This window comes from Nannobrachium achirus (genome assembly GCF_963921795.1).
Source record: "Nannobrachium achirus genome assembly, chromosome: 9".
In the NCBI taxonomy this organism is placed as follows: domain Eukaryota; kingdom Metazoa; phylum Chordata; class Actinopteri; order Myctophiformes; family Myctophidae; genus Nannobrachium; species Nannobrachium achirus.
The window spans coordinates 9,416,874-9,441,748 of record NC_137818.1 but is presented as its reverse complement, the minus strand read 5'-3'; the positions used below and the strand labels follow the sequence as shown (position 1 = coordinate 9,441,748).

At 43.5% G+C, this 24,875-nt stretch overlaps 1 protein-coding gene across 1 annotated transcript in view; it reads left to right on the top strand.

Annotated features, from left to right (window-relative positions):
* LOC308291836 (glutamate receptor-interacting protein 2-like) overlaps positions 1–24,875 on the top strand; it is a gene marked incomplete at both ends in the record, with an annotated part of 124,107 nt that overhangs the window by 75,272 nt on the left and 23,960 nt on the right. Inside the window, 4 exons of the mRNA XM_080733968.1 lie at positions 2,393–2,562; positions 11,166–11,324; positions 17,907–18,071; positions 21,114–21,300. Of these exons, the coding sequence (XP_080590094.1) occupies positions 2,393–2,562; positions 11,166–11,324; positions 17,907–18,071; positions 21,114–21,300 (681 nt within the window). The remainder of the gene's footprint in view (positions 1–2,392; positions 2,563–11,165; positions 11,325–17,906; positions 18,072–21,113; positions 21,301–24,875) is intronic.

The following is a 24,875-nucleotide window of genomic DNA, read 5'->3' as shown; positions in this document are numbered from 1 at the left end:
ATTAATCACATTTTAATCACACATCAATATTTGACCTGGGAACAGTTAGATACTTTTTTAATGGATTTTATCAATTAATAATTAAGACATAATATATAACCCAACAAAACATTGCTTATTTTTTATTACATTTAAAACTCTCAGCTCTGTTGAAGACCCCTGCCTATATTATCCTTAAATAATAGGCTACATATTTTCTTTTCTGCCTAAAAAGTGTAGGCTATTTTAGACGTGAGGTGCAGGGGCTCTGGGTGTTCCCACTAAGGAAAGTAGGCTTTCAACTCCCTAAAACCGTCTATTTCGGTGAGTAGTTTTACATTTTACAACAGACATGAGGCTTATTGGGCTCAGACAGTGGAGGCTACGTAGCCCTGAATACATGACTATCATATGATACTGATAGTCATAGTCATGTATTCAGGGCTAGGAGGCTACGCTAACTGGCTATTAGTGGCTAACAGCAGCAACTCAGTCCGCAGTGGTCCACGGTGGTCCCGCTGAGCTCCGCGGACGGTCCGCGGCGGACCCCCGCTACGGGCCCCTCCGCGGCGGACCCCCGCGGACCCCTCCGCGGCCGAGAGGAGTGCTTGTAGATTGTAAATGTCCCATCCATGTAAGCGCGTCGCACGCTGATGCTCTCTCTGTGACTGTGACAGGCAGCGCAGCGCTGACACTGGTGGTCCATGCACTGGTCTCATGACATAAGCAACGTCATAACTGTGCGCACTGCGCAAATGACTGATCTACAAGCTACATCGCATCTCTGTAGAAGTGTAGATGTATGTTGATGTCTTGTAGATCTGTTCTTTTTCTGCAATCGGCTAAAATGGCTAGTAACGGAGTAGCGAGGCTTTTTTTTTGCGGAGTAAAGCGTTATATATTACCATTTTTTTTTGAGTAATACCTTATATTACTCGTTACTGGAAAAAGTAATAATATTACAGTAATATATTATTAGTAATTCGTTACTGCCCAACACTGCTCCTGATATATTATTATTATTATCATGTCCCCACTAGGTGTGGTGCGCTGACCCCCCTAGTTCCAGGGACCCCTATAGCAAAGACGTTAAAAATGTGCACTTTTTAAAGACATCATGAAATTACTGAAAGAAAATCATTGAATTTTGTTTTTAATTCATGAGAACATTTGCTTTTTTGGGGAAGGTTTTTTTAAAATATTTTCAATAGTAATATTGTAGGAAACAAAATCAAGGGACCCATAAAAATGTGTGTGGGTTGCGACCATAGACTGTATAAAAGGTATGGACAAAGCGACGCCATTGGTTTCTATGCAGCGCAAATGAAACAATATGGGTCCTTGGCATGGGTGTCGCCATCATGGATTAAAATGCGGTCAGAGGAGGCTATTGGCTGCCAACGGTCACGTGCAACCGCAGGGATACATGGGAGAATGTGGTCGAAGCCTCCCGAAATACAGCACTCGAAGAAGAACACAGCCGGCTGGTATCAGTTTAGTTGGCCACGCCCCCCCCGCATCTTTATCATAAATTTTAACATAAATGGGACCTTATTTTCACAAAACGCATATCATCGTGATTGAAAGGCAATTTTTAACTAGCGATAGGAACCATAAAGTATGTATGAAAGTGTTAATTAAGGTTAGAAAACGAAAGGGGAAAATTTATGGGGTCCAATGGAGAACAATTCTTTTTGCGATCGGCCGGAGGGGAAAACAGCGCAACTAGTGGCCAACCATAGGAAGTTTTAGTTCCGTATCGGGCTCATTTTAAATCGGCGGAACTCTCCCCCTGGTTGCGACCCAGTGTTTTCGGAACCAGTGTTATAATTGATATTTGTACCTCCTTGTACCTCCATGTCCCCAGGTGTGGTGCGCTACATGCAGGGGACATCCTCCTGATGTATTATTATTATCATGTCCCCAGGTGTGGTGCGCTCAGGGGACATCCTCCTGATGTATTATTATTATTATGTCCCCAGGTGTGGTGCGCTGCATGCAGGGGACATCCTCCTGATGTATTATTATTATTATCATGTCCCCAGGTGTGGTGCGCTCAGGGGACATCCTCCTGATGTATTATTATTATTATGTCCCCAGGTGTGGTGCGCTGCATGCAGGGGACATCCTCCTGATGTATTATTATTATTATCATGTCCCCAGGTGTGGTGCGCTCAGGGGACATCCTCCTGATGTATTATTATTATTATGTCCCCAGGTGTGGTGCGCTGCATGCAGGGGACATCCTCCTGATATATTATTATTATTATCATGTCCCCACTAGGTGTGGTGCGCTGCATGCAGGGGACATCCTCCTGATGTATTATTATTATTATTATGTCCCCACTAGGTGTGGTGCGCTGCATGCAGGGGACATCCTCCTGATGTATTATTATTATCATGTCCCCACAAGGTGTGGTGCGCTGCATGCAGGGGACATCCTCCTGTCCATCGACGGCACCAGCACGGAGCACTGCTCCCTCATGGAAGCCACGCAGCTATTGGCCAGCACCTGTGACATCGTCAAGCTGGAGATCCTCCCGGCCAATCAGAGCAGGATCCCCATCAGACCCCAAGACACAGGTGTGTTCTGTTTTAGAATCGGCCTTAGGTCTAAATGGGGAGTAGTTCACCCCCAGAATGACTCTCCCCATTTAGACTTGAGTTCAAAAATCAAATCTCGGTTCGAAGTGAAGCAGTGAATTTTTATTCTATGTGTTCTAGAGCTATGAAATCTGTGTTCTAGATCTATACATTCTGTGTTCTAGATCTATAGCTTCTATGTGCTTTAGTTCTATGTTTTTATAAATTCTGAATGAATGAATGATTTTATCTGGAGGGCCAAATTGCATGTGAAGCTTGACCAATCCTCAATTCTGCATGCACGGGAGATGTACAGGACAGACACAGCCTGTTCATTCTGGACTGGAATGACCATATATATGGACATGTACGGGACACACAAAGCCACTCCTTGGAAGCGGCTTTCACCGCTCCAATAATATTTTTGAAGCGGTGGAAGCCGCATAGAACACATAGAATAAAAATTCACCGCTTCACTTCGAACCGAGGTTTGATTTTTTAGTCTTTGTCCTAAGCCAATCATTTGATTATAACAAATGTGCCCTCATTGATTCCGGATGGAGACCCAAATGTATTTGCCAAATACATTTGGGTCTCCATCCGGAATCAATGGGCTTACAAAGAGTCTCCTCAAATTATTGTCTTAGGAATGCGACAAAGCTACTCCTGATGTAGCTATAGCTTGTTCCATTAATGTGACTCACTCTGTCTGTGTGTGTGTGTGTGTGTGTGTGTGTGTGTGTGTGTGCGTGCGTGCGTGCGTGTGTTTCCTGCTGGCTACATTCTGTGGCCTCAAGTACACCCTGGCCTTGCATGCCTTAAAAAAACTGTGACACATTGTGAGCTTGTGGATCTGCTATTTTTGGCGCACAACACCAGGGCGGAAACGACATCAGCATAACTTTAACTCCTGTATAGCTAACCTGTAAATTCCTCCCAACCTGAAACGTTTCCTAATTGTAAGCCTAATTGTAGATCTTCTATTTTCACTAGTTTTGTTCGACAGTCTTGTATGATGAAGCAGGGCTTTACTTGACGATAAAACCTACAAAATGTGAAACTTGTAGATACAAGGTTTCTGCCCGACAGTGACAAAATTCTACTTGGCTCTCGCAGGTATAGTAATGCTAAAGCACACACACACACACACACACACACACACACACACACACACACACACACACACACACACACACACACACACACACACACACACACACGTGTGTGCGCTCACGCTCGCGATCTCTCCGTCGTAGATCATGTTGGTGTCATGTTGTGTAGGGTTATTTCTGGGTCAGCAGCTGAGTGTGGTGGGGGGGTGGGGGGGGGTAGGGGGGTAGGGGGGGTCCCTCCCCCTGGACACGTGAGCGTGCAGGGACCACCAGAGAGGTGGAGATCCATGTTGTCCGTCATGGCTGCAGAACACTCCTGTCTGCACTGCTTTCATGTTGCTCTCATGTTGCTCTTTTTGCACGTCGCTGTCTGGACGAGAAACCTGCCATCTCCATGTTTCGACTTTAAGATTTGTTTTACCCATTTAGGCCTGAGGTCGATTTCTAAATATTGATCTAAGTTTTCTGAAAGTTGGTATAAAAATAATTGTATTCAAAAATATTATTTCAAAACATTTGCTTTGCGTGGCTTTTTGATCTGTTGTTTTCACTAGTTTGGAATGAAAAGTATGTCAACTATCAGAATCAACTTTATTTTCACATCACAGGTTTACGGGTGTAAATAGTGGGTGTCATTTTTGTAACAAGTGCTTTTTGACTTACAGTAATAATACTCAATACTCTTTCCTGAAAAGTGAGGGATTTGGACATAAAAGGTTACCACGCGACAGCGATAACAATCAGCCTTTTGCAGAAACTGCGTCGCTTCGTTGTCACCCTGTAGAAGTCTTATCTTTACAATGATTTTTATTTTTACTATCAGCGTGCGAGACAACGCTCTCCAGAGAGATACAAGTTATTGTTTCCACCATCACACGGAAAAGCCTTTATTTTCTCACCCGCCACATCCACAAAGATTGTCATTATTCAAAGTGGGGGGAACATTACCGTGCTGCCACGTTATAGCCATTCATTTTCAGCCTCGACGATGATGTCCAAACCGAATTCAATAAAGTTTAATTTCTCACTTAACGAGACGCCTACGCTGATAATGTATCTCCGTTTTTTTCCCCCAGGATGAAAACGCGATTATAAGATGCAATTTGTCTAATCTCCTCCGGGAGGATAAAAAAAAGAGGGGGGAATATGGCCACTAAGAGATTAGGAGTTAATGTTTAATTTCGCTAGCGCTTGATAGAAAACACTATTTCTTGGAGAGCCTCCCTTAGGTGAGCTTAGTATAAGCTGGCAGAGTCAGAGCTTTACAGGTCTGAGGGAGTGCCTTGCCTTATTCATGCTCGCCGAACATAGCGGATCTACAAGCACACGACGCGCCGCGGATGCGGCGCGTCGTGGGCTTGTAGATCTGCTAAGTTCGGCCAACCACGAGGCCCGCACGATTATAAATCGGGCTTGACGGAGAGTAGCTGTCTGAATTAAGGACAGGCAAGTTCTCCTCCCCGCGCAATCCTGGGATTGCGATTAACCCCCGCTCGGAATTAACCAGGTGACCTGGATACGGCGAGCGTCTCTGGTCGCTCCGCTCGTCTCTGTGTTTACCGCTAAATCCACTCCCAGCGTGTGCGAGTAGCGAGTTGTCACAAGATTGGAGCAACCTCGCTAATTTAGTGGCGAAGCTTAACTGTTGTGTAGTGACGCCACGGTTTTGATGTGACAAATGTAGCTGCTATAATCTGTACACAAAAAGAAAAAAAAAGGTACGGCACAAGGCTTTGAATGTTTCACGGGTATCAGGCGCTACGCTGTCTCTGTGCATTTGATGTATGTGTTTGCCTCGCGTAGTCGCTCTGGATTAAAGAGTGCCTGCTAAATGCCTACATTGTAATCTGTATACCGGTAATTTTCACTTTAAAACGTTGTTCTATTCAAAATGTACCATAAAAGGCTAGTATGTTGCATGGTGTTACTATTTCTTCTCAGTATGCACCCACCCAGTATGTAAGGGTCAAGGTTGTACTTTATTGTTACGTCTTTTGTGCAGGTACATGCACAAGTAAAACTTGTTTTGGCATCCTTCAGACAATGCAGTGGTAAATCGAAATAACAGCAAACAATATAATAACAGCAAACCACATCTAAAATAATAAAAATCTAAAAGGGGTAATAATAAAGCCGTAGAAAGATGAGAAAATAGTGCAAAAGAAGTATCAGCTTATAGATCAGGCCAGTGGGTCCAGTAGACAGATGCTGATCTGCTTTTCCACTTTTTGGTTCCTGCCAAATCCCCCACCCAGTGCTTGGGGCCAGACCGTTCTGCAGAAGACACATAGAAAATGTGAATTCAAGTGACCGGGATGGTTTACCAGGCTATGGGTCCAGAGCCCAGGGGGCCCTTGACTACCAGGGGCCCTTACATACCAGGGGTCCTTACATACCAGGGGTCCTTGACTACCAGGGGCCCTTGACTACCAGGGGCCCTTACATACCAGGGGTCCTTACATACCAGGGGTCCTTGACTACCAGGGGCCCTTACATACCAGGGGCCCTTACACTACCAGGGGCCCTTGGGGGACCACCAGTGACTAAATACTGTAGTAGTAGGTTAATGCTCATATACGTGGTTTCCTCAGCCTACATCTGGCCTACATCTGTCCTACATCTGGCCTACATCTTGGCACAAAGCGCTCACAGTTTGTTGCACGCCCAGGGTCACACTGGCCAAACTTCCCAGGACACTTAACGACATTAACTCATAAATAGCACTGCTCACTTTGCCCTAGGTGTGATTTTGTGTGTAGAAATGTCTACAGGTGCGTTCTTGACCCATACATTCTTTGCAACCCAGGTAGTGCGTTTGCCTGCCCACCGACTGCCCATTCTGAGTGGTCGTCCTGAGAGATCATTTGTCCACCTCCCCTGGGAGTATTAATCTGTCCCTGCCAGCATGAAGCCATATAGGATTAAGAACATAAAAATCCACATGACATGAATATACTGTACCATGCATAGTTGAAGTACACGAGATAGAATATGATAGAGCTCTATTGATCCCTCGAGGGGAAGTTCATCTGTCTTGTTGTTACAACAGTCCTAATAGGAAAAACACAAAACAGCTAATAAAAACAAGACCGGGTAATAGAAAGATAAATAGGCTATAAATTAAGAAGGCCAGCAAGGCCGCGAGTACGTAAAAAGGGGAGAAAAAAAAGTCCATATCATCGCAAAACAATCACATGGTCGGTCATTATCATCAATCATAATGAGATCAGTTTACTATTATCACATTTATTTCTGACTGCAGGCAATTCTTCTAGGATTCTGGACTGACTGTCCACACTGGTGTTATTAAATGTGATCTTTAGGACTGACTGTAGTGTGCACACTGTTATATAATCTTAGAATCTATCCACAAGATTCCAACGTCCCATTGTGCATTGTGCAGAAGGTGTGCGTCAGTTCCGGGATCGCAGCCGAGAGTGATCTACAAGCTCACAACGGTTGCATCTGCGACGCAACGTGAGCTTGTATGTCTGCTGTTCTCCGGAAGTGTCCCACAAATAATTCTACAGTAAATTATCGCGGAAACAGGTGGATATTAAATCTTATATTTTGGGAGCCCAGGCACCTAGGCTCCAATGTTGCCTGACAGCGGGTTCGAGTCCCGATAGCCGACGGCCGTTGCTGCGTGTCACTCTCTCCATCTCTCTCTCCCCATATCCTGTCTACCTACTGTACTGTACTGTCAATAAAGGCATAAAAAGCACAAACTGAGGTGTAAACACTGTTATTATCTTATCTTTTTATCTTTAGGACTGGCTGAAAATAACAGATCTACAAGCTCAACACGTCTCATCATGACACAGCTGTTAGCTTTTAGCTCACACATCTTTAGAAATCAGATTTTACTTATCACGTATCAACACAAGATGGAAAGTCTGACTGCAGCCTATTAGGCCTACACTGTTTCTCAACTCTGGGTCTGGGGACCCCTAGTGGTCCTTTACAGCAGTGGTTTTCAACCTTTTTCATATCAAGGTCCATTATTTATTCAGCATTTGAGCCACGGACCACCATTTGATGACATTTAGCCTCTCAGGCAAATATTTTGTTATAGTTGGATAAGATTTTGTTCACAATTCCATGCTGTATGAGAGGTAAGCGTTGATCAAAATAACAATTCTTCTACATTCTCTAATTGTGTAGACTTCTTGTAAATGAAGTGAGCTATAGTCAACTTTTTTTTGAAAAAGGGACGCTAAAATAAAAATAATGTACCTATGAACCTATTTTATAAAAAGATTACGCTTCATATATGTGTTTTTATTCAAAAATGACCACAAAGCGTAAAATAATGATAAAACAATCATTTTGGCCATTGTCAGGCTGACAGGTTTACATCCCTTATCAATCCATATACAGTAAAAGAATAGAAGAGGGATGTAAACAAAGTCAGCCTGACAACGGCCAAAATTATTATTTTGTCATTATTTTTACGCTGTGGTCATTTTTGAATAGAAACACATATGAAGCTTAATCTTTTTAATTAAATATTTTCGACATTATTTTTATTTTAGCGTCCGTTTTTCAAGAAAATGTTGACTATAGCTCCTTTAAGTAATGCAGATGTTAAACAATAATTTAACTCTTGACAGCGTAACATACGGGTCCATTTGGTTTCATTTTACACTCTCAATAGTCCATTTAGAGGGTCCATTTAGTTACCAACTCTCTCCATCATTTAGCTGGCCACTGGTTGAAAAAAATGCTGCTTTACAGCAACGTTTTCATGCCAAGGACCCCCAAAATAATTTGAACTGGGGACCCCCCACCCTGATAACAACTTGGAGTTGAGGCATTACATTTAGTTTGGTTCCGCAGATACATAATTATCTGTGGCACTGAGGCGTTATGAGCTTGTAGATTGGCTATTTTCACAATATTTGCCTCTTTCTTGTGGAATATTCAACAATTTGGCCATTTTGGTATTAAAAAGGCCTTAAAAGTCATTAAATTGTACCTTTAGAAATGTGTCTGTAATTCTGTATACACCTACTGCATGTTGGTTTGTTTACTGTTGAGTAAGAAAATAGTGTTGCACATTAAGCTAATCATCAGGGGACCCCCCCAAACAATAATATGGGGACCCCCAGTTTAGGAACCACTGCTTTAGAGAGTGTACAGGTCCATTTGGTTCCATTTGCACACGTTCACAGTTTAAGTAACACTGAGGATTTTACTGTGAAGATTAGAGTCCCAGAGTTTTATATTATATATATAAAAATAACCCTTTATCAAATGGGGATGGGGTAACGTGAGAATCCCTGGACTATCACATCGCACTGTGTCGTGGCCACCAATCGGATCCCCAGAATGGACATCCTGTCTCATCAGTAATTAGGCTCTCAGCTGCGTCTCCAATCAAGGTCAAACCACCTGCTCTCCTCCTCCTCCTCCAAACCACAGACCAACCTGTGTTCAAACCACCTTGTTGTCCTTTCTTCCTTCCCAGCTCCATCTGAACATGAAACCATAAAAACAAACATGATGATCTACAACTTGACCGAAGCGTTATCCAAGCTCGCCCGTAAAAGTAAGGATAATTAATGGCTTCCCACTGGTGTAAAGTAACTAAGTAGATTGACTTGAGTACTGTACAATTTTGAGGTATGTGTTACTTTACTTTACCAATTTATTACTATTATTTGAAAACTTTAGTTGCTAGTTACTTCGCAGACATACTGTACACTATTAAATTATAAAACATACATGAACCACTTTAGTCCAATTTTTTTACATAGGCCATTTAAAAATCATGTGGCGTCTTGCTGTGTCACTCTTTCTTATTTTAATTTTTTTGTGATTTATTTTGCACTGACCATTGGACACTTGTTTTGGCTCTGCACTTTGGGCTTTTGAGTAGTATTGCTGTGTTGATGGAGGTGATGACTGTTATGAACACTTTTGTTTGGCACTGCATTTATAAGTTGTGCTTTAAGTATCGCTTTTGTGTTGTGACGTGACACTTATGAGCGTTGACAGTTTTTTACACTTTATGTTTATATTCTTCTTTTTATTGTGCCTTTTTACTGCACACGACAACAGTACTTTTTTTTTTCTTTTCATACTTCGACTCTGTAACTTCGTAAACCTTAAAGGCCCACTTCACCTCTGGGACAACCAGATCTTATTTTATTGTTGTTTGGGACACGATCAACACAATCCTTTTAGTATTTCAGCATGACTAGCATGCTGAAATACTAAAATATCTCAAAACACAGATTGAACACAAAAAAATAACTCCCAAACAACAATAAAATAATATCTGGTTGTCCCAGAGGTGGTGAAGTGGGCCTTTAAACTGCTGTGCTGTCTCTGGGCAACTGAATTTCCCCCTTGGGATAATAAAGGTCTATCCATCTATTTAAAATGTGAAGCGATCAGTGGTGCTTTGGGATTTTCTTTTCCGTGAGCAAGTAGGGGTTCAGAGTCTTGCTCAAGGATTCTTCCACACTAACTCTGGGGGAGCCCGGGATCGAACTGGGAACCCTTCGGAAAACCCTCCGTGTTCTAATGACGGTTTCTCTACCCCTGAGCCAATGCCGCCCCTTTTACTCAAGTACAACATGTTTGTACTTTACCCACCACCGATGGCTTCATCATCATCATCATCATCATGAGGTCCCTACTCCGCTCTCTCTCTCTCTCTCTCCCTCATTTGAGTGAATTTAAACGTGTCTAACTGATTTTCAGACAACTCGTCAAAATGACATCCAGCCCGCAGGATTTCTTCTCAATCTAAGTGTACCATGAAGAAGACATTAAATATCAATTACCACGCTCGTAATATTCCCCCGGGCCTCGAGTGGTGTGGGTTTTAAATTTAGACACGGGGACGGTGGGGTGTGTGGAGGGGGGTGAAAAGCTGATTTCCACCGGGCGTAACTCAAAGCACACAAAGTGAATGACAAGAAGAGTGAGTCTGATTTCCCTTAATGGATGTTTGTTGTTTGTGTGTGTGTGTGTGTCAGACACGTACACACATAGACATCAAAGGGGGCTTGAGCCCCTGCCCTTTTATCCGTCAGTAAAAAAGTGCCCTCTCCAGACCATGAATACAGTTTTAACTACTGTATGGTGAAAGAAAAACAAATGCCCCTCTTTCCATGCCATACCCGAAGGCAGCATTCAAGAGAATTGCCTTAATTGTCCAAACTCTCCTGAACTTGAATGCAGTATGTTGAAATCAAGGAATGTTTAGAAATCAAGCATCGAAAATAAGCAACCGCCAAGCTTGTGAGCTTGGAGGTCTGCTATTTTCGATATTTCCACCAAAAGGCCCTTTTATAACTGTGTGTGTGTGTGTGTGTGTGTGTGTGTGTGTGTGTGTGTGTGTGTGTGTGTGTGTGTGTGTGTGTGTGTGTGTGTGTGTGTGTGTGTGTGTGTGTGTGTGTGTGTGTGTGTGTGTGTGTGTGTGTGTGTGTGTGTGTGTGTGTGTGTGTGTGTGTGTCCTTCTACCCACCACCCCTGCAGTAAGGGTGCAGAAAAGCAGCCAGCACTCACACAACCACGCCTGGGACCAAGGCGGTGGTGGTGGGAACTATAACTGTCACGGTGGAGGCAGCCTGGGCAAGCCATGGAGCAGCCCCAGCCACCACCCCCGCAACCAGCAGCAGCACGACCACTGCAAATGTAAGTTTTATATACAAGTGGTCACATTGATGTAAGTACACTTACTCAAGTACTGTACTTAAGTTCAATGTTGAGGTATTTGTATTTCACTTGAGCAATTCCAATTTCCAATACCTTTACTAGTAAGATGCCCTGACATATATGGGCATAAAATCTCTATATGGGCTTAAAAGGAACAAGGACGGAATTCATGAGACTGACACAATATGTCCATATATGGGCTTAATATTGATGACATCATGAATTAATGGCCATATATGGAGCGTGACATATGAGGCAGAGGTTTTGAGACCAACTTCTCCCTACAGTCACAACTCATCTCGGAATATCCAAATATTGTACTTTTACTCCACTACAATTATTTGTAAACTTGACGCATTGTGAGCTTGTAGATCGGCAATTTTCAAAAGATTGTTAAACATTTGAAAACTTGAAATGATTTTAATTTGGGTACTTTTAGTACATTTTGATGCCAATACTTTTGTTCGTTTACTCAAGAACATTTACGAATTCCGAACTTTTACTTCTAACAGAGTATTTCTATGCTGCAGTATAGATACTTTTACTTGAGTAAAACATGTGAGTACTTTTCCCCCACCAGTGAGTGATGGATTGTGACAGCCACAGAGCAGTAGTCGCTGCTGGCCACGGGCGCTGATATAAAGTCATCTTTACCCGCTGGCGACGACCAGTGTTGTTCATGGCTTCTGATTCTAAATATGGCAGTAGATTCTAAACATGACAGGAATCCTCAGTTTGATATGCAGCCACGGGATCATGGGACCCTCCGTTTGAGGACACGTGTATATTTACAATCCCACGTGTTCATTTCACAGACCCATTAACCCTGCAAGGCCCAGCGTTGCTTTTTGGCAAAACAATTTAAATCATTTAAAAAAAAATGTTATTAGTTTTCCTGTTCTTTTTTCACATTAACATCGCCATTAAATCCTATTGTTTAGTATTACAATACCATTGGCCAAGATATTTGCATATAAATACCCCCCACAGAGACTGACATTCACACCTCCCAGAGAAGTTGAAATTCCAGCGTCTGGACGAACAACATCTCACTTTTTAACTGAAGCTATTCCTCACTAAAACATAAGTAAAATGCCTGTAATATTTTTTTTCGTGGTCATTAGAATGCCTAGAACACGTGCATATGTTAACACGTTGCAAGCCGCGGCAGAACCCTCTGAACAGAGGTAGCGCCGAAGAAATAAGCCATTTATTTACAAACATGTTTTAAAAAAACAAAGCCCACATGATAACAACACGTACTGGAGTGCTCGACACAGCGTACATATTCATCCTGCAGAGGTCGGCGATCTTACTTTGGCGAGGCGGAGGGGAGATCAATTCCATTCGTTTACGTGCGGCGAAGCAGGGAAAGGAGCGATAGAGAAGCGGCGCCCGAACGTGATTGAAACCGCGATCCACGAACAGAGACAAAGACCAGCCATCTTGTTTGAGCTTCTTGCTGAGTTTCAACACTGGGGAGAGGATGAGGCTCCTCCTGGCCAGCCATCCATCCAGAATGTGAGTCAACGGCGTGGCCTGCTGGATATTAGGAGTATCACACCCAGCACCAGAAAATGACTGTCAGAGCATATTAACCCTTTCAGATCGCTCCAAAAAGACACAGAGAAGAATTTCCGATGTTTTTTTTTTTTTTTATTATAATTTATATCAAAAGTCCGGGAATAGACGGCGTGGCTGATGGGACCCAGTAGGAAGTCCGAGGGAGTACGGCCAGGCTTAGAAGGTGTTAATATTGTGAAAAATATCCCCAAAATGCAAATTAGAGCATGATTTATGATCTATGATTTATGGCTATAAAACCTTACAAAAACATTATTATTTTTTTTAAATTACATTTTCCTGTGATTAGGACTCTTACAACACCATCTGATTTAAAAAAAAAAATGGCCAGTAGAAATTAATTCGGGTCTTGCAGGGTTAAGGGTCCATTTGGTTCCCAACTTATCATGGGGACCCCCTGAAATCGCCTCAAGGACACCTGGGGGGAGCCATTAGTACCCCCCCCCCCCCCCCCCCCCTTTACACATCTACAACATTCTGATTAGAAAACCATGCTGATGTTATGAATAACTGAGAACACCTTTTGGAAACGTAGAACATTACAAAGGCCGTGACATTTCAGTAAGATGTTTCTGTTCAATCCCATTTCCTTAATTCCATTCCCCGGCCGAGTTATACCAAAGACTAAAAATGGGACCCGTTGCCTCCCTTGCTTAGCACTCAGCATCGAGGGTTGTATTGGGGCTAAGTCCCCTTCCTGCGACAAATACCAGCGTCACGTCCAGGGGGTGTACAGTACTTGTACATCATCAAGCTTCCTCATGCTATACAGAAGCAGGAGACAGGCTCCTGTTCTATGGGCCCACAAGGCTCGACAAGGCTTTACTTTTTCTGTTCAGTAACGGTTGTTCCATGGCAGTCACGTTTTCTCTCATGTCACCCCCTCTGCAGCGAGTGCAAGCAGGTTGGAACGGTTGGAGAAAAGTCACATGTGATAGGAAAGTATCAGCAAGAATGAAATGGGAAGGTATAGAAGACCAGCTATGATGTATGGTTGCACTGAGGTAAAGACAGGAAGCAGAGACAGAGGTATAGCAGAGACTAAAATGTTGAGCTTCTCTCTGGGAATTACAAACAAGGGACGGCGTATGCATGTCGAATGTTTTGGAGATGAAGCCGGAGAGGCCAGACTGAGATGGTTTGGACATGTACAGAGGAGGGATAGTGAGATGGTTTGGACATGTACAGAGGACGGACAGTGAGATGGTTTGGACATGCACAGACGAGGGATAGTGAGATGGTTTGGACATGTACAGAGGAGGGACAGTGAGATGGTTTGGACATGTACAGAGGAGGGATAGTGAGATGGTTTGGACATGCACAGAGGAGGGATAGTGAGATGGTTTGGACATGTACAGAGGAGGGATAGTGAGATGGTTTGGACATGTACAGAGGAGGGACAGTGAGATGGTTTGGACATGTACAGAGGAGGGGTAGTGAGATGGTTTGGACATGTACAGAGGAGGGGTAGTGAGATGGTTTGGAAATGTACAGAGGAGGGAAAGTGAGATGGTTTGGACATGTACAGAGGAGGGACAGTGAGATGGTTTGGACGTGTATAGAGGAGGGATAGTGAGATGGTTTGGACATGTACAGAGGAGGGACAGTGAGATGGTTTGGACATGTACAGAGGAGGGATAGTGAGATGGTTTGGACATACTGTATACAGAGGAGGGATAGTGAGATGGTTTGGACATGTACAGAGGAGGGATAGTGAGATGGTTTGGACATACTATATACAGAGGAGGGATAGTGAGTAGATGGGTAGAAGGATGCTGAGGTTGGAACTGCCAGGCAGGAGGCCTACAGAGCAAGACCAAAGAGGAGATTTATGGATGCAGTAAAAGAGGACGTGAATTAAGTTAGGTGTGCAAGAAGAGGAGGCGGAGGACGGGGTGAGATGGAGGCATATGATTGGCTGAGGCGGCTCCTGAAGGGAACAGCCGACAGGAAAAGAAGAGCCCCTATGGAACCTCGGTGCACCCATAGGGGTGCAGCACACGCACCCACCCGCCTGTTTGAGAAGCACTACTTCTGCCTTAGACTATAATGGTCTTTCTAAAGATATTCCAGCTATTTTCTGGGAGTGTTAAGTTTTCACTTCTGACAGCTCTGCTGGTGTTGCAGTTGCACTAACAGCACGGGAGTCTCTTTTTTTCTCTTCAGCGATGCATTAATGTGTTCCCAGAATGCCTTCTCTCTCCGGTGACTGTCACCATGTTTTTTCTCCCTCCGTCTGAACGCGTGCCACCGCATTACGCTTGTTGATGCTGTCAAAAGGGATAGCGGTAGAGAGGAGGGAAGACCCAGGAGTTTTGTACAAGTTCTTCATCGTTATGTGTAATAGTACAGAGCCGAGCAGCAGAACTCTGCAGACAAGTGTGATGATGCTTGTGCACCCAGCTTCTCCTCCTCAGTACTGTGTGAAGTGAGAGAAGTAAGGGCAAAATAAGTCGAGGCATAAAAAGATACAGAAATAAGTGGTAGGAAAATGCATCAAGTAATACACCAATATATACTGTATATCAGGGTTCTTCAACGTTTTCAGGCCAAGGACCCCTTAGTTGGGAGAGAGATGAAGCTGGGACCCCCACAACCTTTTCATAGATTCCATATAGTTTCATCGTTTGACAGCCCAATCCTCAATGTATTTTGGATTCATGACAATTTGTGTTTTCAGATATTTAACCACTTGAACGGTCAATATTTATTAAACTTGACCTTTCACTCTGTAATTAGTCCCCTCTACACCAAAGCTCTTTGCCGAAAATAGCCGATCTACAAGCTCACGCCGCCTCGCAGCATGAGGCGTTGTGAGCTTGTAGTCATTAGACGAAGGTCTAATGATGAGTGTCCGGTAATTCCAGTTAAAGCGGAAGTGAATATAAATACAAATCATCTAAGTATATTTAACTTGCTGTTTAGCAGAAATTATATTTTAAAATATACTTTCATGAACGGAAATGCCAGCTTCCATTACTCGCCATTCAGCAGTTGTAGTTCCAGACTCTATAGCAGCCTATAGCATTCAAAGATTGTGGAATAGTTCTCTGGCTACGCGAGACTATTCCCTCAGTAGCACAGCCAACCCTATACAACCCCTCCTCCAGCCCACTCAGATCAGCTAACACAGGGAAGCTGTCAGAACCACAACTCACTCCCAATGTTCCACCGTAATCTGAAGACTCACCTCTTCACTAGCACTTGCCGTAGCACTTATTATGCCTTGCCTTGATGAGCTAGCCTTGCAGTCTTATAATATGCAAAGGCTAAAATGTCATTTAGATCGTTTTATGTTGACTGACCGATGCTGGTTAATTTGTAGACCTGGCATCCTATAGTTTGTATGTTGTAGTTGTACAGATAATTTATGTTTCTATATTGTACTGTTTTGTCTGATTATTCTAGTTTACCTTGCCAACTCACTGTAAGATTAAGAAATGCCTAAATTGTAAGGCTGCAATTTTGGTTTGGTTTTCATATTTGTCGTAATTAACACATTTAATATAATTAACAAATGAAATATGTCTATATCGGCCTTTATTTATTTATCTGTCCGTTCCCTCAAACATAAACAGAGCAATTTGGCATATTTGTGGCACATTAGCGGATTGTGATAATCATAATTAATCGCAGCTAAACTATGATTAATCTGTGATTAATCTAATTAGATTTCTTAATCTTTTGACAGGCCTAAAGTGTGTGTGTGTGTGTGTGTGGTGGGGTGGTGGGGGGGTGGGGGGTGGGGGGGGGATGGGGACGAGCATGATCATTTTTCCACTTTCAGAGTTAACCACAACTCATTCACTGCCAAGAATATTGAACCAAAATAGCCCTCACTGGCAGCTATTTTTACTGACACTGACATGTTCCTTCCGTCATGCGCTACGTCCCACCAAGGAAACTTGCCGCTGTCAGGTGATAAGAAGCGGCTTGCTCACTCCTCATGCACTGAAGGAAGTATGAGCTCAGTTCGGGGCTCTCCCCAGGTTGGCAGACGGAGAGCAGCGCACAGGATTACTGCTTAGGCAATTGGCACTGGGTGAAAAATTGGTTAGAACATTTTGAGATAATTGTCTTTTTTTTTTACAAAACATATAATCTTTATCATGGTCCTACAAATGAGTATTAAAAGGTTTTAACTGGCTTTTAGTGTACCCTTTAAGTCAGGGGTCTTCAATGTTTTCAGGCCAAGGACCCCTTAGTTGAGAGAGAGATGAAGCAGGGACCCCCACAACCTGTTCATACTGTAGCTTCCATATAGTGTCATCGTTTGACAGCACACTCATCAGTGTCTTTTGGATTCATGTGAATTCGTGTTTTCAGATATTTAACCACTTGATCCGTCAAAGCGCAATAAACTTGACCTTTCACTCTGTACTTGGTCTGCTCTTTTTCCCCTATACACCAAACCTCTTTGCCGAAAATGGCTGATCTACAAGCTCACAACGCCTCGCAGCGGGAGGCGTTGTGAGCTTGTAGATCTACTATTTTTGGCTAAAGTTCTCAGAATATGGACGCTAGGGTTCAAGTGGTTAATATAAAAAGGATTGGAAGATTTGGAGGACCCCCTAGGGCAGGGATTCCCAAACCTTTTTTGGCTCGGGGCACCCCTATAAATATTCTTTTCATCCTAGGCACCCCTACATTAGTATATTCATAATTTTCACTCCCAGCACCTTTATATTTATAGCATATTTTAGTAATTATGTTGCGAGGAAAACAACATAATAGCCATTTTGGTTGGAACCAACTGAAAATAACTTTGTACTTCAAGTTTAAAATGATACTAAATACATTTTTAAGTGTCCAAATAAATTCAAAATATCAAATGATCTCGTGGACTGCCGTCGTGGCACCCCAGGGTGCCCTGTCACTCACTTTGAAAACCCCTGCCCTAGGGGTCCCAGACCCCCTGTTGAAGACCCCCTGCTTTAAGTTAACAACTGTAATGATGGTGTGTGGTCTTCCTTGCAGCTCTGGTGAGCGGTGGCTTCTCTCCGTCCTCCACGGCCACCTCAGGGTTCAGCAGCCAGGGCAGCAGCACCCTGCCCTGCCCCGCGCTGCTGCCCGGACCCCCCACCTCCCCCCGCAACTCCACGGCCAAGAGGAGGGCCCGCCGCAAGGACCACAAGAGCTCACGTACGTACCCACCGTTACCACCCTGGTGGTGGAAAGTCACATGACATCATTGATTGATTGATTGAAGACTATTAGAAGTTCGCGTAGGAAAAGGTACAGTTTCATGACGGTACAGTTCACTGGTACAAGGTCAACTAAAAGGAGATCCTAGGAAGCTTTTCGGCTTATTTGCACAGGAAACCTTTTTGTATCTCATATAACATTGAATGACAGACGGATAGAAACACAGTACTATGCAGTAGATATCGTCATAAAAAAGGAGAAAAAAAAACTGCAACAACATTATATAGATATTCACAAAAGAAGTGTTACAAGCGGCTGCCGCCTGTAAGTGGTTTTTCATCACAGTGTACTTTGCAATATAAACCCCCAAAATCAATCCTCCAGTTCTAGGCAACACAGAGGGGCAGGGGGACTTTTTTCTTTTCTTATTTCCACATAACTCAAAGGTACAGTATATTAACCCTCTAAGGCCCGCATTAAGAAATACTTGAAATAAAAAATTGAAAAAAATCAGATGGTGTTGTAGGAGTCCTATTAACTCATTCTGAGCCCAGGACATTAACGGATTAGGGGGTCCAGAGTGCCCCCTCCCGGCCCCATTAACGGCCGCTGTCTTATTTTGAAGGCCAGAAGTCTAGACCGGAAGTACTTCCGGTCTGACGTCATCGGATCGTGCGCCGGAACCGATGCGTGTCCACGTGGAGTTGTGTAATGGCCGACCGGGAGCTTTTATAACTGTGTAAAATAAGCGAGCATCTGCCTCCATCCTAGCTTCTAAAGTGTAGTTTTGAGATAATGGACATTAAAGATGAGATCGGCCGTCCACCTCAATGTTATGGGATGACTATTGTGTGCTCGTGGAGCCGTGATGATGACAAATCAGCGCGGATTTCGTCTCCGGAGCGTCGGCCATTGTACTAGGTATTTTTACTCGCCGTTACAGTAATATATTACTTTTCCCGCGACATCGCGTGGATGGCACTATAGATACTCTATTACTTTTCCCGCGACATCGCGGGGTTGGCTTTTAATGAGTTAAGAGGAAAATGTAATGTTTTTTTCAAAAAAATGTTTTTGTAAGATTTTATAGCCATAAATCAAAAATCATAAATCATGCTCTAATTTACATATGGGGGATATTTTTCAAAATAATAACATATGTACATGTTCTAGACATTCTAATGATCACCAAAAAGAATAGTACAGGCATTTTACTTATGTTTTTTTGAGGTATAGCTTCCATGAAAAAGTGAGATGTTGTTCGTCAAAACTCTGGTATTTCAGCGGGTGTGGCGGGTGTGAATGTCAGCCCCTGTGGGGGGTATTTATATGCAAATATTGTGGCCAATGGCATTGTAATACTAAACAATAGAATCCAATGGTGGTGTTTAGGTGGTAGGGGGAGCTAAAATAAAATGATTTAAACCTTTTTTTGGATAAAATACAAACGTTGTAATATTACAACCGTGGGCCTTAGAGGGTTAATGACATAGTTCAATATTGAAAATGGGTGGTTCTTCCCTTTAAGTATAGCCTATTTTGATGCCAATGCCTCAATCCATTTAGAAAAATTGACTCTTACTACTTGTAAGAGTATGTTCCCTTTGTTCTGATGTGAAATGCTTTTGCAATACCATTCAGCCACTTGAGCCCGACATACTTTGTTGTAAGATGGATGGGTGGAAGAGCACACAATTAGCATTGAATGTTAAAAAAAAAAAAAGATTAGAAAACGTGTCTGGAAACAAACATGATTGTTTCCTTTAAATCAAGTAGTAGTAGGCCATGTGTGTGTGTGGAAAGCTGGCTGGGAAGGGTGATCTCTGTCGCTGCACAATAGTGACACCTACAGGTTGGTTGGGGGATCTCTTTCTCCAAAGCTTTTTAAACATCTTTTTTTCACCCATATTCACATGACAGAGGAAACCATGCAAGCTACCAACCTGCTCATCAGGAGCTGTTGGGGGGGGGGGGGGGGGGGGAGTAAAGTCTGTTGCTCGACATGCAGCCGCAACGAGGGGAGGTGTGGGGTGACAGTGATGGGAGATATTCTGTACTCGTTCTGCATAAAGTCCCATTTCACAATTTCACAATGTAAAATCCTTTGAAAATAGCAGATCTACATGCTCACAATATGCAACGCATTGGGAGCTTGTAGATCGAATAGGCGAAATATCTATATAGGGAAAATATCTATTGACCATAATTGGTCAAAATTTAGTAATACAAATCTAAAAAGTAACAGAAGTTTTCAAATCATCGTAATCGTAGTACAGTAAAAAGTAAAATTTTTGCCTCAGAGTAGAAGTAAAAGTACTGAAAACTGAAAATACTCTTGCTAAGTAAAAAAGAAAGTGCTTAAGTACAGTACTTAAGTAAATGTACTTAGTTAATTTCTGATTCCACCAAGATGGCTGATCCTCTGTCACTATAGTCCCAGTGTTAGGGGTCAAACTCAGCGGTGACGGGGACTGTACACATGGGGGGGAGAAAATGATTTAAACCCCCTCCCCGCACCAACCAACCTGCATGTGATGATGACCCGTGGATCACTGACTTCAGGCGGTATTGACGTAACATGGCCATGAATGACTCATCCTCTTTCCTCTCGCTGTCTGTTTGTTACATGTCTTCTTTCCCTCCCCACTCTTTCTGCATTTTTGTCTGCATTTTTTCCCCTCCTAAGGTTAATATACAGTAGGTTTGCGTTTTAGTTTTGATTCCAGGTGGTCCCCAGCTAAATGATGGAGACCAAACAAAACCAAATGCACCCTTATAGATTTTTAACTCTTGAGAGAGTAAATGAGAGAATGTGGAACGTTTTTTATTTCATTTTTTTGCGAGTTGTTGTGAGCATGTAGATCTGCTATTTTCACAATAGAACCGCGTTATACAAAATGTAATTCCTCAACTTTTAGTGCTCGTCAGGGTGGGAGGGGGTCCCCAGTTAAAATATGATTATTTTGGGGGTCGCGGCCTGAAAAGGTTGAGAACCACTGAACTAGAGTAACCCTCCTCTCCTCTCCTCCTCCTCCTCAGTGTCTCTGGCGTCCAGCTCGGTGGGCCCGGGGGGCCAGGTGGTCCACGTGGAGACCAGCGAGGTGGTCCTGAGGGGAGACCCCCTCACGGGCTTCGGCGTCCAGCTGCAGGGTGGGGTGTTCGCCACCGAGACCCTGTCCGCTCCCCCCGTCATCCGCTTCATAGAGCCCGACAGCCCCGCCGAGAGGTACGGTATTGCCTTTATCCAAGGCGCTTTACAGAGATTGTGCATTACATTCACCCACGCACGCACGCACGCACGCACGCACGCACGCACGCACGCACGCACACACACACACACACACACACACACACAGGGACGTGCAGAGAATGTTAGAGAGGCAGGGACTGACATTTCTAAAATGGTCTTTTGGTGAAAACATCGAAAATAGCAGACCTCCAAGCTCACAACGTGTCTCGCTGCGACGCGTGGTGAGCTTGGAGGTGGCTATTTTCGGTGCTTGATACCACACTGAACTAAGCATAATCAAGTGCATACTGGAGATGTGGCGTAATGGCATGGATTTCTATACAGAGAGGGCAATTCTTTCAACATAAGATGCTGCATTCAAGTTCTGTAGAGTTTCGACAAGGCAATTCTCCTGAATGCTGCTTTGGGTATGGCATGGAAAGAGGGCATTTGCATTTCTTTCACCATAGTAAAAACGGCATTCATGGTCTGGAGAGGGCACTTTTTGAAACTTTAAACCTGTTCTTAAACCATATAAACGACCATACCTCTCTTGTGAGGACAATCAGTAAAATGTCTATTTCTCAAATCCTACTATACTTAAAGCGGTACTGTCACCTAAAGGGGTTGAGGGGCAGCTCATGTCACAGTGTAATCTGCCCCTCGCCCCCCAACAACAGCTGACCAGTACAGTAAGTAGTCATACAGTCAGGCTATACAGACAATTAATTTGATTGCGCATCCCCACAATGACATCATAGAAAATATGAAGTTGTTTTTTAAGATGATTCTTAAAGTGACAGTAACCCTTTAGGTGACAGGCCCCCTTTAACATTTGGTCCTCACAACTATAGTAATACAAACACACACACACACACACACACACACACACACACACACACACACACACACACACACACACACACACACACACACACACACGCGCGTCCAACAAATAAACAAATAGCCCTACACGGAATCACCTTGAAACCAGAGCCCCCTGCAGTCCTGTTTCATAAGAAAAACATAAGTCATATCTCCACGAGTGTTGCGTTGTAAACCGAGGCTCATGGCGTTGTACTGTACCAGCGATTCTAAACCTTTCAGGGGTTGACACTAAGGTCTCAGAGGCACTTGCCCATCGGGCAAGTACAGGTCATGTTCTACTTGCCCGAAGGTAATGCCCACTTGCCCGAAAAGTAAATCGTCCATTATAAAATGATAGGTACGATTTTAATTACCGCAATTTAACACTTATTTCTTTACTTTATGGGGCTGTGCGATAAAATGTTATACCTCAATACCTCCGAATCCAAATACCAAATACTTTAGCTATGATTGAATATGTCTATGGTTTCACACTTGTTATTTTATATTTTTTAATGTAGCAACAGTAAAAACAGCACATTATAGGTAAATAGTGCTCTTATTTTACATTCCACAGACCAGAAGACACAGCGCACTGGCCACGTTCAGGTGTTTAGACAGATATCTCGTGTTGTGTTTATAGACATTTGTGTCCCCTCTCAAATGAGCACTTGCCCTGTCGGGCAACCTGAAAGCCAACTTCACCTGCCCTGACGTTTTATTTACCTGCTGGGGCAGGTGGGCAAGCCTTAGTGTCAATGCCTGCCTTTTCTAATTACATGATGGACCCTCAGGTTAATAATGCATTAAAGCCACCGAACCCCATCTCTTGGAGCTCGATACTGTTCTGTAAAATCCATTTTCGTCATACTCTGAGTACAAATGGAACAAAGACCCTTACGGGGTCCATTTGGTTCCATTCGTACGCACTCAGAGTTACAGACCCTCAAGGGTCCATTTGGTTCCTATAACTATCAATCATTTATCAGGGGGGACCCCCTGGGGGGGTACCAGATCCCTACATTTGAAGAAACCAGTGCCTTAGATCAAAAGGTTCTTAATTTAAAGATACTAGTGACATGCGACCTCGCCCTAAAGGACAAGGTCGCGCCATCTGGCCAGTGATGTATATCGGACCAGTTACCCATATATGGAGACCCCTGCATGATGGTCAACAATATTATGTCAAAACATATGGGCATTACCAAATATGGGCATTCTCAGATATGTCCTTAATATTGATGACATTGGGTCAGGGATCTAAATATATGGGCATAAAACGTATGTTAATTTGTAAAGCCAAGCAGGGCCTTGGCAACTTAGGGCCTGGGTTTGATGCCTGGGGATCTCCATATGGGCATAAGGGGGTACCGTAACAGGGAATCATCTGGGAATGCCCATACTGGTTAAAAGCTCCATACCAGGTTTGATGTGAGACTCCACTTTCCAAGAAACGCATTGATAAATTCAAGCCATCGATCCGGGGCCGGTTAAAAGCGTTTAAAAAAAAGCCTGGGCCATATATTTTATTTATCCGTCGATTGGCGGTGTTGTGACACGATACGGGCCCTAATTAACAAAGAACTCCTCGGCGAGCCGACACGTGCGACGTCTAGCGTTGCCGCTGTAAGATTAACGGTTGCAGCGGAGCGGCGGATCCCCTGGGTATCGTGTGACTAATCCCCGCGGCGGCCTCTCCTCGTAGGACATAATGTAATGATGTCGGCGCTGTCAGCGGCCATGCAACCTTAATGAATGGCGCTGGCAGAGTGACTTAATTCTACTTGACAGAGTCTCTGTGTTTGCCCTTCGTTGAATAAGCATCGGTACGCTGATTCAGAGGTTGTCCAAGCTATGGGGCTGGGACCCTAAACGGGGTCCGCCGCCGGACAGGTGATTGATGACGGGCCGGGTCGGTCGCACAATGACAAACGGGGGGGAAGGAAATATTTATTAAGTATTAAGTAGTGTTTTTGAAAACATTAGTTCAGAATGCATTGTCTTTGTATTTCTTTTTTTTTTTTTAAGTTCTGGCAACAGGCATAGGCCAAATTTATACTGTATGCTTCCATTTACAAATGTGTACAGAAATTCTTCTGTAGCTTTTAAATGACATAAGACTAGGGTGACCAGACGTCCCGGTTTGGCCGGGACTATCCCATTTTCAAGCTGCGTGTCCCGGTGTCCCAACAAATATCTCTAAAACACTAATATGTCCTGGTTTTCAACATTCACCACAAAGTTGTCCCGGTTTCCAGCAGAATTCAAATAATAGTAGCTGTTTTCAGTGGTTGCATTTATCATGTTCTTTTCATGAAAACATGCTCACCTAACCAATCAGAAAACATGAACAAATACATTGCGTGTCTGAATTCAACACTGAGGCTGTTTGTCAATCACTCTGCCTGTATGCAACCCTGCGGTGCATGTGCGCATGCAAGAACGTTAGAGAATGGGCACGCGCGTGCGCGGTAACGAGCACATTGCTTTGAGGGTCCCGGTTTTAGGCAACAGTGGTTCGCATCCCGGTTTGAGCGGCTGAACATAATGGTCACCCTACATAAGACTGTTTGTAAATGTTTTACAATACATATTCCTATTCAAGGCTATCAATATATGCTTTCTTTTTTAAATATGCTTTAATTTCAACTCTGAAATTCTAATTCTAAAAAGGGCAAAAGTAGCAGATCTACAAACTCAAAATG